Source organism: Protopterus annectens, chromosome 1.part1, assembly GCF_019279795.1.
Source record: "Protopterus annectens isolate FY-2018-M chromosome 1.part1, PAN1.0, whole genome shotgun sequence".
Taxonomy (NCBI): domain Eukaryota; kingdom Metazoa; phylum Chordata; order Ceratodontiformes; family Protopteridae; genus Protopterus; species Protopterus annectens.
The window spans coordinates 119,054,955-119,068,826 of record NC_056726.1 but is presented as its reverse complement, the minus strand read 5'-3'; the positions used below and the strand labels follow the sequence as shown (position 1 = coordinate 119,068,826).

At 42.6% G+C, this 13,872-nt stretch overlaps 1 protein-coding gene across 1 annotated transcript in view; it reads right to left on the bottom strand.

The window, feature by feature from the left end:
* Nucleotides 1-13,872, bottom strand: part of LOC122814238 (dynein axonemal heavy chain 5-like) — a 3,525,594-nt gene that overhangs the window by 2,078,721 nt on the left and 1,433,001 nt on the right. The window contains exon 49 of the mRNA XM_044086840.1: nt 2,502-2,629. Within this exon, the coding sequence (XP_043942775.1) occupies nt 2,502-2,629 (128 nt within the window). The remainder of the gene's footprint in view (nt 1-2,501; nt 2,630-13,872) is intronic.

Here is a 13,872-nt window from a genome sequence, read left to right as displayed (position 1 = left end):
GGCCTAATAAGGAATGAAGAAAGTATCATTATAATATCTTTAACCTTGAAGAGATACTATGAAGAATAAACTATGCAAATCAGAAGGCTTTTCTAACCATCACAGAGACATAACAGTCAAAGGAAAGTCAGTTATCAACAGATAGTATACTCAAGTCACTGATCACTATGTCAAATACAAGTGCAATGTTATCAATACGGTAAGCAGAAGTGCTGTTAAATTTACCAAAGGGGAACACGCTGCATTTCTTGGTGTTAAGGGTAAGGCCACAATTAATATTCTAAATATTTGTTTGTTCCAGCCTTTCACAAAGCCCAGCTGATGGGTATAAGGTCACTTACACATTTAATTTGTTCCACTATAAGACATTCCAAAGCCTGGCAAATAGTACTAGTGAGACTAATTGGCCTGCAATTCCCAGGGTAAGTAGGAGGACCACCTACATGTAAGATCACCACAACTGCCATTCTCCACTCATCAAGTACATAACCAATGGAGAGACTCAGGTTGAAGTGTTGATGGAGGGGCTTTGCTAAATGGTCTTTCACAATTCTCAGCAGGTATCCAGGGAAATTGTCAGTACCAATGGGAGTAGTGTTTTTAACTTTGGAAAGTTCCAAAATAACTTGGTTTAAATTGATCTCAGAAGGGGGAGGTATGAGGAGGATGGAGGAGAGTGATGGGCTTGTCCTATGTGCCTCTTTTCACATACTATGTATCTATGCTATAGGCACTTTAAGAACAGAAGTAGAGAGCCATTGCCTCAGTCAGTGACAGTGCCTGCTCTGACCTCATCCTTTACTCATTTTCTCTGTTTCTTACTGGGCAATAGGTTTCTTGTCTTGCAACTGACCCATGAATTTCATAGCACGTTTACATGTAGAATTTATTTTACTTTATTTTACCTATTTGTTGATGGGGTAAGCCCACTGGAGACAACTGTCCCTTTTCATGGGAGACCTGGGAATACTGTCTGGTTAGTTGATTTGCTCAGAGTTGCACAGTAGGCAAATGAAGGTGGAACCCATCAAACCTTGTACCCTGGGGAAAGGAAGAAGCTTATTAGTAGCTCAGAGCTTTATCCCCCTCCACTAAATGCTTGTAACTTTCCAAATAGTTCTATAAAATGGTTATCATAGAACCTTAGACATAACAGAAATAAAATTAAAGTAATTTGTGCTGCTGCATTGCTGCTTCAGTTCATGGGCCCCTTTCCTCCAAGGAACATAACAATCTGCTTCAGAATAACTCTACACGTAGCCTGTGTACTATGGATATTCATTTTTTATTAGTAATCCCCACTGCTCTGACTATTCACAACTCTGTATAGTGAAACTGAGACTGTCACCTCTCTGCTACATGACGTTATAGGGCACACTATAAAATGACAGTTCCTTATTGTACTACCCTGACCCCCTTGAAGTGCTCCCGCTCTTTTCCATGCTCTATTGACTTTTGAGAGTGGACCTCTGCCTGGCCCACAGAGCCTGGAGGTATCCAGTCCTATGCAACCTCCTTCACATGTGCAAAAATAATAACATTGTGAACCCCTACTCATGAGATCTGAATTTCCACAAAAAGTACCTGCTGCCATTGGGTCTATATTAGATCAGCGAATGCTTAAAAAAGCGAACGCTGATTGATCGAACTTATCAAACAGCAATCCACACACATACACCTAAAATCTGACACATAACCCTACACTAAACTATACACACACCACTAACTATCCACCTATCTTAACCCAAACCCTAACCCTAAGGTCCATCACTATCGCACACTCACCTCACCCGCTCACTAAGCCTAACTCATCTAACCTGCCCTAACCCTCACATCCACACAATCGCACACATACCTAACCCAAGCCCTAACCCTAACTCACCTAACGTGCCCTAACACACACATCCACACAATCACACACTTACCTGAACCCGACCCGTAACTTTCCACCACAGCACTGAAAATACCGAATCAACAGAAACAGACAACCAAATTCTTTCCCTAGGAAAAAATTTGTGTTTCTGTTGCTTCAATATTTTAAACATTCGCTTACATAAGTTTGATCAATCAGTGTTCACTTTTTTAAGCGTTCGCTGATCTAATATAGACCCCTGCCATTGTAGATATCTGTCACACAGTGTCCCCCAGCATATTAAGCAGAATAGTTCCCTGACCCTCTTTAAGTGTAGACTGGATGGGCAATTATAAGTAGACCCCCTAGTCTGGCATCTCAAAGGGTGTAATTAGGTCCAATGTACCTCATCTTTCAGTGGATCTGCTATTAATTTCATGTCTTGAAAATTCAATGTGATCCACCAGATCAGCAGCCTAGTATAACCTATGAACTTATTGTATCATTATATTCCTGCATAAAACATGACATGCCATTAAAAAGTTAAATACAAAAGCACAGCAATAATCATACAAAAGCATCTACAGGCAATGTTAACTGCAGTTAGCGACATTTGTGACAACTGTTAGAGAACAATTAGTGACAGTACCTGGGAAAGAATAAGGAAACATTTGTCTGTGTTGGGATTTGGAATAAGAGGAACTCTAGCACCATGGAACTCACATCCATATTTATACTGGCTGTCAAAGATATGCAACTCATGTCTTGGAGAATTATCTAAAATGTAGAAGAAAGTCATATTAATCCATTTTTTAAGCAAATGCGAGACAACAAATCAGAAATTGTCATCACTGAACAGTAAACATGACAAGTACATAGTTGTATTAATAAAAAAGCACAAGGCAGATCAAAGATCTAAAATATGGTTCAGTGTAGTCAAGAAATGTATACTAAAGGAAAGCATTGAACAGTAGGACCAAAAAGCAAACAGTAAACAAAATGTTATATTGATACCATGATATTTCATATAAAAAATGCATCTGCATAAATTATTTGCCACCTTTATTGATTTAGCCAAACGAGTGGCATATCTTATCAAAAGTTACATCAGAGTACATAAAAAGACTTAAAAACAACTTTTCTCACAAACAATAAGGGAACTATTACCAGTGCAAAGCAGGGCAACCTCAGTAATGCAACCTGCATGAAAACCCCACATTTATCTGTCTATGAGTTCTTGCAGCATTAATAACACCTGGCAAAGTTACTTGGACTGAAACTTAAGGGCTTCTTTTTAAGTTCAGTTTTAATATTTACTGCTTTTGATAACTCAACTAAAATTAATGTTTTATTAATTAATTGATGTTTATTAACAAGAATAATAGACTGATCAGAGAAGAAAATATTTCAGCCACAGCCCACACCAACAGAAAATTCAGAGCATTTACAGACACTATGATACATAGAATAAATCAAGTTTATGTCAGTTAACAAAATGGCATACATACATGTTCTTGTGGCATGTGAATTATGTAGTTACAGCTGCAAAATCTGCAGTATAAGCAAAGTATGACATGCATATGATTACACAGATAGTATTTAATACATTCAGTCTCTTCATTAAGAGAACAAACTGGTAGTATCTCAGTATATACAAATTAGATATTCATGACAGCCAAATACCAAGAAAAGTGTCCATTAAACCTTCATATTCTTTTTCTATTTTATGAAAGTAGTGTGTGAAACCACAGATAATGCCAAGGCTTGAAGGATCTGGATTTAAAATATTACAAGAATTTGCAGACATGCTATTGCCATAAAGGTCTGCTTTATGGAAAATGCAAAGGATGAAAGTTAGATGTTTACATTAAGGTACAGAGCTTGTAAGTGCATTGCTGCAAAACTGGATCTCATGAACTTTTTCTGTTACAGTATATGCTATGCTGTTATGGCTGCTTCTGAAATGATTTTCACATCAAAAGAAATTAGTACCAAATATCAAGTGTAAGCTGTGAAAATGATGTGAAAATTTAGTCGACAAAAGACATTTAATGTACATGAAATGAATAGAACATTGTCTGCTACAAGCTAGGAGAAAGAGACACCAGGTGATGTAGACAAACCTCATTCAGAATTATAGTAAAATTCTCAAAACATCCGACTGAACAGTTTGACTTTAGAGCTTGGGTATTTTGTATTAACCTCACTTCACAACCGTCATCACTTAATATATAGATATACATATAATTATGTATGAAATACAAGGAAGTCTATGGTGAGGTGCAACAAATATCATGTACAGTAGATTTTAGGAAACAAGTTTCTTGATGAATGGCAAATTCATGTGTTACACACAGAATTCCCTAATCCTACAGCAGAAGACATTTCATGGATCACATAAACCAGACCACAACATATTACATTTACTATATTTTTGTAGCATTTGTCATTGTCTTTAGCAGGCTACATAAATTACCTACTTCACTTTCTAAGTAAGGCTTTAGGTAATTTGCACATGTTTTAATGAATGGTGTCTCTTAGTAGTTTTCTATTCTAGTTCTGAGGTACACTTTCATCTTTTCTGTAAGCTGTCAGATGATTGTTTTATGTATTTCGGTAGGAAGTCATAGTTATGTTTGCTAGTCTGACAGTTCAGTTATGCTTTTTAATTACTTTATTTTCCATTGCTTTACATAGTGTAAATTAAGTGCAGTAATGCCTTTTTCTGTTTAGTTAGATAGGGTTAGTGTTTTATTTTATTTTCTACTCTTTTATTTTAACATCTCTGTTCTTATATAAATAAACAATATTCAATGTTGATTTTGCGTTTTTCACCTGAAGTGAATGTGAGATTTAATCCTCCCATCTGTTATCTTCATTTTTCTTTAAAAGTATGTGTAGACTTGGATTTGGGGATGTTTTTTATAGAGGAGGCCAGAATCTTTAGGGGTTATCTATTTGTCTGTGTTTTTGTGTGCATTGTGTGACCTTTTACTTTAGTATTTAGCCAGTAACATAAATATGGCAGGTTTAAGGTACTTTCAGCAGTCTGATAATAGGGTCAGCAATGGACACTTATCTGGTTAGCTCTTATGCAGAAGAAAGTCAACAATGGAACAGTTCACTAACTTGGTTGACAATTAAATATATTATATTGCATTGAAATGTTTATCTTTGCTTTCAAAAACAAATTGTTTGTGACTGTGGCTTTACAAATAGTGTTGTTAAGGGTGCAGATGTCTTAATGCCCAGAACAGCTAAAGAATATACCTTCTGACACTAATGGTTCAGTTTTGATTATTACTGATCCAGTGATGAGTCATTCATATGATTATGACTCAGAACTCCATCTTAGGCAAACCTTTGAGACCCTTAATGCTGCAGTTCAGCTTATTTCTAACAGCATTTCCTTTTCAGACTCCAAGAACCTTGCTAATAATGTCATGCGCAGACTATCCCCAGGATTCACGAAGCCTCCGTGTAAGAGTTATAACTCTTACACGGAGGCTGCAGTTAAACTGAGTGATGTCAGCATGCTCTGCATATTCATGAGAGCATGCTGAATCACACCCAAGTCGAACACGGCCGTGTAAGACAGTAGGGGGCGTGTCCGTAGGCTGATCCCTGCAAGCGGACACGCCCCCAGAAGTGTAAAAGTGTCCAAAGTACACACCCACAACAGAGTCCACGTAAATGTGAATAAACACAACACAACACATGCCCCTACAGACTATTAAACATAAAAGAAATATAAATGTACATGTCATTTTTTTTTAAACTGTAAAGATGTTTAACCGTGAGTGCGCTGTTATGCTGGTGTGCCAGTAAGCGCAGCTACAGTTAGCAGTCAGTGGGAAAGCATATAAGAACTACATATGCAAAATAAGCCAGGAAGCAATAGCGAAGCGGTAGAGATGCTGGCTGCAAAGCAGGCATTCATGGTTCGAGCCCCCACAACACAATTTTTTTTTTTTCCAAAATAAGCAGGAAACAAGTCCCTGACACATATATGTACACATAAAACCAGAATATATGTAAAATGCAATGTAATAGCCTATTTATATTGAATAAATGTGAGCCAAGAAATTAATATAAACTGCCAGATATGCCCATAGCTGAGCTACAGTTCAACAGAGTGAGATTATGTGGCCGTAGATAAGCATAGGTTTAACTGGTGCAAAATGAGTGCCTGTAGCCGAGCAGTGGTTTACTATGCTAAATATATGTGCCCCTAATTGCGCTAAGCGGCATATGCATGCCAATAGCCAAATCAGTGTTAAACTGGCGTGCCCGCTTATGCGGAGGTGCGCACGCAAACGAGCTAACCGACGGGCAACGTTGAGCAAGCCGTATCCAAAATGCCTTTACACAGACACACCCCTCAACATGTCTAGACAGTCCTGAAAAATAAAAAGCAGTGGGCAGGTTCGAACCCAGGATACTATACACCAAAGTCAAGGTACAGAACCACTAAGCCATGACAGCAGGTCATAGAAATGCAATATCAGCTCATATATAGGAATGAATACAAACAACAGCATGACAATGCAGGTTTACTGAAGTTGATACAATTCCAAACTGGCCAATCACAGATATGTCAAAGGGAAAAACGGACTATATAAGCCCCATAGGCGGAATACACAGCATAAACGATTGTAGAACAGACCTGCAGTTAGAATGTCAGGTGTAGGTGAGGGTAGTCGCTTCGAGCGCAGAGGTGGGGTGTTGAGGAGTCCAGGTACATGGCCTGGCTCCTAGTCCATAACCATGAGGCCCAACTCATGCAGGGCCAGGTCCTTTGGGGAGCGTACAAGGCTGAGGCGTGGGACCAGTTGGCTCATGAACTCACCAGTGCCACAGGAATTCCTAGGACAGGTGAGCAGGTCCGTCACCACCATGCAGACCTGAAGAGACGTAAGCAGGACCAACTGAACCGTTGGATCCAGGAGGCCCGGCAATCACCCAACGCCCCACCACTGAGTAAGTATAAATTAATTATGTCTGTAGAAAGTTAAACTACCTGAAATCATGGAGATGTGTATTCCAATATTACTTCATTTATATTACAGCTGCAGGTGTCCGTTCTGCGAACCGCAGAGCCTATGCTGATAGGCTGGTGCGGTTGCGCCACCAGGCAGGTCAGTAATCCACAACTAGTAACTGTAAATATGTATAAATGTATGACAGTTAGCATAAGAGTGCAGTGTAGCCAGGAAGGAATTAAATCTGCAACTCACAGAGTGTGAATGTTTATGCAAGTATTGCCTGATTACAACAGTTCCCAGCCTGTAAGATGAAACTAATCATGAGACTGTCCAACACATATTTGTAAATAAAACTGCACTGCCTGTAAGAAATTAGTACACAAACAGCAGCAGCAGGTAGAGTATAGCTGCAGTAGAGGATGAATCCACCTGTGTGAGATGAATACATGTGGAAACCCTGAAACATGACAGAAGTGAGAGTGCTGGAAATAACTGCAATAATTCTGTTAAAACATGTCAATAAAGCCTAGAAGTACCAGTTTGAATAGTAAAATGAAAGCAAGTGAGAGAGTGTGAGAAAGTGTCAGGAATACAGCACTACAGTAGTAATAACCCCTGAATAAAGTATACTGCAGTCAGGACATAATTAAATGCATGTGAGACCCAAAACCAAACAGAAACATCTGTTCAAAGTGTTGCTGCATGTGGAATGTGTACACCAAAATCTGGATATGCTGCTCCCAGTCTGAAATATGCAGATAGGATGACTGTCTGATATTCCAAACATCCACACCTGTCCACAGTTATAGAAATAACAGTCAACAGGAGATGTATCAGCACAAATTTCGATATGACTTGTGTATGAACAGCAATAAAATGTAGACTTATGTTGCAGTAACAGTCCCATCTGCAAGGTTAGGTAGTTAACATATAGGACACTGTAGTCAGAACAGTAGTGTGTATATAACTGTAGCTATTAGAAATGTACAGCATATGTGGGTGTATCTGAAGGTGTTAATAATATGTCTGATTTACCCCACCCTCTAACCATCTATAACCCATTCCACGGGAAAATGGTATGTGCAATCACAATTACCACCCCTGGACATCTGTCCTGTTGGGTCATATATATTTGCATGTCTGTTGATGCATCCGCCCCGTTCATACATCCACACCTGATGGCCTGTTGCCATCAACCAATCCTGCATGTTGTTGGACTGTGTATTACTGTTGAAATTATGCATGTGCTTTGCACGCTGTTCAATGGTGTGAATAACTGGGTGTGTGGTTAATGGGAATACTAATGCATGCTGTTAAAACTAACTGTGAATGGGGTTTATATGTCACTAACCCAAACTGTAATGACATAATGCAAAACATAGAACGACAGGGAAGGCGGGTTCCGCGGACCCACTTCTCCCACCTCAGCTGGCGAGTGCACCTGGCACTAGTGCCGAAGTCCGGACCCTCCTCCGGTGGCCCTGTGCCACCTGCGGGTGGAAGCACTGCAGGGGACGGGGCTCGCCCCTCTGCAAGTGTGGCGGAGGAGATCCACCACTCACCCTCCGTGAAGGTCCAGACTGTGGTGCGTAGGGAGATTCGGGACTCTGTCCTCGAGCCCCACGCCAGCTCGAGGCACGGGTGGTGCAACTAACGGGCTTGCCCGTTGCCCCGCCTACACAGCCCCCAGCACAGCCCCGTCCTGGGCAGTGAAGGAACAGTGGCAACTGCCTATGGGTGGGGATATCAGTTCCACTGTTGCCATCTGTGGGCTCATGGGCTCTGGACATCCCAACCTCCGTCCCGTCATTTGTGTAACCCCCCACACGTGTCATACACCGCCCCTGTATGCATCTTGTTTGTCTTGTCTGTTAACCTACCCAACCTACCTCCCCAGCTGTACCGACTACCTTCACCTGACATACCACTCTCACCTGAAAAAAAAAAAGGGCACTCTGTACCCACAAAAAAATTACGCCCCATACATAGCTGCCCATTCCGCACACATGTCCACTGGACATGGAACCCATCAATTCCAATTGGCTGTACAACAGGTATTATTGTTGTCCTGACACCTCTCTCAGGGGTGGAAGGTTTCAAATGTCACACCAAATTACATACATATGCACAGCTGTTGCTGCTGAAGAAATGGGCAGCTATGGGCCTTACCTACATCCCTCCTGCACATCCCAAGCTTGTTTCCCTACTGTCTTACCCTCTTTGTGAACCCTTTTTCACCACTTTCCTGTCTCCCCGTTTCTTTTCTTTCAAAGAAAATAGCTGGTGTCGCTTGTGTGCGTGAGCTAACCGCCAGTGCGATAAGCGTGAGCTCCGCAAACCAGCTTAACCCGGTTACAACTGCTTAAAAGTGCCTTAGTCACTTTGATTGACAGGTCCTGTACTCAGTTCAAAAGAAAAATAAAACCCCACCGTGAGTCCCGAACCCCGGACCTTGGCAACTATAGTCTGCATGACTTACCACTAAGCCATGACTCTTACATAGCAACACTGTGCTAGAGTAAATATATCATTTAACAGTAGGAATGAATGTAAAGGGAATATAGCTGTGTAGTACACAAAGCATGACATTTAGACTCACAAACAAAACTGGTGGATTTCCATAATAGTAGTGTGTGAACAGAAACAGCCATGCTAGCTGGAAGCTAGTAGGTAATAATGTCACCATAGCACCTTGCAAGACACACATACTCACAGCAGGATAAGCACTGCCCATACCCCACAACCCCTTACAGGAACACATCGGGACCAGGTAATAACATATGTGGAGCAAAGGGCCAAAACCAGGGACACATTACAAATGAAGTTACAACAAATGCAGACAGTTCAGAAAGTAACAGGGTCTACACCTTGTGGGATGTTTGCAAGGGTACGCAGTCTGGAACCTGAATGTTTGTCACCATATCCCGACTTGAGGCCAGAATGACCTGCCAGATAAAGGTGTGCATGAGATGATGACCAAATTATGAGGCAGACATGTGGACAGCCTGCAAATATCTGTACACATGACGGGTACAACACCACCATATTTGAATAGCTAAGACCCTAGACATAGCAACAGTGAATGTCGTACAGGGATGCCCCACAGACCACATGTGAAATGCACAAACAGTAGGCAGAAAGGTGTAACACATGCAATGGCAACTATGGGTTCCCGAAAGTATTCACCACTCGCATGGCAGAAAAGGTGCAGTAATACCTATGCTCATGCTAACCCACAGTCACACCTGCAGCATACCAGACATATTAATGGGTGCACACCACTGATATGTACAATTCCATGAGGCACATAACCGGTGAACCTGAAAGCCTCTGGGGCCTGCTCAGCAGCATACCCACATATGCTAATAGATGTCAAGGCCCACACCATGGCCAGACCACACTGCATGCTGTAACACCCTAGCAGATATAGCAAGCATTCCAGGGTGTGAATGTACATGGGAAATAGGAAAGCTACAGCAGCACACAACAGTCAAGACACCTAGCAGGCACACCAGTACTGACAGTGAAGGGCAACTATCAAGACGAGCAACAGAATGCAAGCAAAGGTGAAAGGAAAACACACACACACATGCACACATCAACAATAGTAGTAGTTGTTAGTGTACATACACAGTCAGTACAGGAAACTGGAGAAATGAATGGAGGAATGTTAACCCACAACCCACAGAGTAAAATTAGAGATACCAACCTTTACACTCACAGAATGTTGTCCACAGCATAACAGCGTGGTCCCTGCCATTAATATCTGAAAGGGCTACGCCTATTCCACACACCCTTTATAGCACAGTTCTGCAATCACAGTGAGAACTGCATTCAGTACACAACAGGCTGCATGCAATTAGCAAATGCTGGCTAACAATTGGTGCAGAGGCCATCACATGGGCATATGCAGATACCTACAAAAGTATGCTGTAGTCCATGTCCACGCATGCAATAATTACATTGCACCTGGAGAGACAGAGAGACAGAGAGACAGAGAGACAGAGTGAGAGAGAGAGAGAGAGAGAGAAAGGGACAACCACACCCAGAACTATACTGCGAATAAGCAGACAGACAGCAATCACAGCAACAGCTACCTGGAAGCTGCAACAGTGAACCGAGCAGCAGGACAGTGAGACAGACATTCGCAGACACAGCTGTGACTAACACAGGTACTGTAAAGTAATACTATCAAGGTGTACATACTGTGAACCCTCCATATGTGTTATTGGGCTGTATCCATATGTATATGAAGATGTGTAATGGGCAGGGGATATACAGCACCTATCAGTGAAGGCTGTACATACAGTTGTATGTGTCAGCATCTATGTGCACATATATATGTCGTCTGATTGTAGGTTGTACTGCCATGTACTAATTACATTACAGAGCTATGTATGCTTAGCAGTATGTTAGTGTGTGTATACAGTAAGGTAGACATATATGCTGACATACCTGTCCAACATATGGCTATGTAGTCATGTCAACATATGTATGTGTAGATATCTTATATGTACATGTGTACATATGATATCCACATATGTATACATACATAGAGAGAGAGAGATGTAGGACCACATAGACAGATGCTGATAGAATGTTGTAGCGACATAACTATGTAATGCACACATGCAGAGGTAGAAATATGTAGATACATATACATAGACAGACTGATCTGACCACCTACAGGTATGATTGTATATGCTGACCTGCAACACAGCCTGCCCCCCCCTGTCGCCCACACCCCCTCTGTGCCCCCCCCCACATCTACAGCAGAATATGTACAGCAATATATATATCTGTGCAAATGCATACACACATATGTACATGTATATAGAAATAGACATATAGACATATCTTAGTACATAGATATATGTATGGAGAGAGAGTGAGAGAGATGTATACAGAGCTGGAGTGAGGCACATGTGTACAGATGTATTGCAACTGGTGCCTGGGGACAAAGGCACGGAGTGAACACCAGTGTCACATCCGGAGTATCATACCACAGTCCAGACCACCTACACAGGTAACCACCATATAAATGAGTGTCCGCCCACCACTGCATGTGTCAGGGGTGGTCAGGGTCAGACATATGTACAATAGTGGCCCCAATGAAAGTCACAGTGGCACACTATCCCTGGAACAGCTGCACATGGTATGTGTCCACACACATGGTCAGTCAGGCATGGACATGTAGGTCAGTGTACCCCCCACAGCACGTAATGTATGCCATGGTATGGACCTCACACGACAGCAACAGATATGTAGAAGGACACAGTGACATGTACAACACGGTGACAATGCACCCAAACACAGTACCATTGCACAGTGACTGTCACCACCATAGAGTACCGTATGCCGCCCACGTGCAGGTTACCACCCCAGATGCACATATGGAGCTCACACCCATGACAGATGTCCAACAGGCAGTGTACCACCGCCACCATACCACGACCTACCTGTCTGCTGTGTGTCGTCTGTGCCACTGCAATTTAGTGCACATGTGTAGGTACGGGTTCAGACTCACAGACAGGACACACCCTGCAACAAACCACACAGTGTTACGATGCGAGACTCCCCATGTGTACATGTCACACATACCCCTGCTGCATGTCACTGAGATAGGTAATATGCCATATGTGTCACCCTGTGTAACTGTGTGTCGGCAGCAGGTACCGTCACACCACATGTGTCACAATTGTCAGGTTAGCAGAACAGTACGCTGCTGTAGACACGGGGGCATTAGCATATTGCACAGTATCGGATTACAATGTCATGTATTGTGTTGTATTGTATTGGTATGGTGAGGTGCCTCCTGCATGGAGTGGAACCACTGGTGCTGTGCTCCAGTGTACAGGTACATACCCTGTAGTCCAGGTAGTGTAACATAGCACCTCTATATGTGTGTTTAGCACCTGTCAGAGGGTATGTAGCATGCAACTGGGGATACCAGCAGGTCCCGTCCATGTCGTGTAGTCTGCTCACCTGTGGGTGTCTCTCACCTGGATAACTGTGATGACCTTGAGGTTAGGGTCAGCAGGGATACCCATGCCTTAATACAGGGGGAGGGTGGGGTGACACCTGCACTGACCCTGTCCGCCACAATGTGGTCTAGCTGTGGTGTAGGTGAAATATGTGTAGTGTACTAACCATGGGCATAGAGGATGGTTCCTGACCAGGTCGCTAAATAGGTCAGGTAGGCCTCCTGGTCATCTGCAGTATCACGCTTGATGTCCCACTCAACATTGCCCATGTGGTCAGTGTGATGGGAAATAGATCCTTATAGTGCTGCTCAGACATACCCTCCCTTCAGAGAGTGATGCTCTGTCTTGTAGTAGCTTACATCAAGTGTGATACAATCAGTATATGGCTGGGGTTCGACGGACAGGATGCTGTCCCTTTGTGGACAGTGTCCTGGACATATATGGGAATGCATGAGCCATGTGGTCTTGGAGATGTCTGTAGAAAGCAATTGTGTAGGGGTCAGCATTGTGTGATGTCTCTGACACTGGCCCAGTGGGCTGTAAGGATACCATATCAGTGTTACAAAGTGTAACGTCTGTATCTGTAATGTTGTGCACTGTAGCCATCTGTGCTGGTGGTGGAGGTGGGATATGTATATCCAGGGCATGCAGGGTGTTGTCAGCTCACAGTAGTCGCCGATGTACGCCATACAGTACCTAGACACAAACACACAGAGTGAGGAGGTGCACCTCACCCAAATTGGTGTTCTGACTGCTGGTGTCCAGTAGTATGTCGTGCGAGCCTGGCAGGTACTGTACAACAGTTGATGGCCGAGCACTGCTACCTGGCCATCTACATGTGTATCCACCAATAGACAGACAGCTGCCACATATGTGTGATATGTGTTATTATGACAGTCAAGTAGCATGTGTATTATGTGTGCCAAGGTCTGCCAACATAGATTGCTGATACCATGTTATCTTTATTCCCAGGTACATGGCCCACCGAGACATGCAACCTACTCCGTGGCTGAGGATGAGGAGATACACCAGAGCCTGGTGCGGGACTATG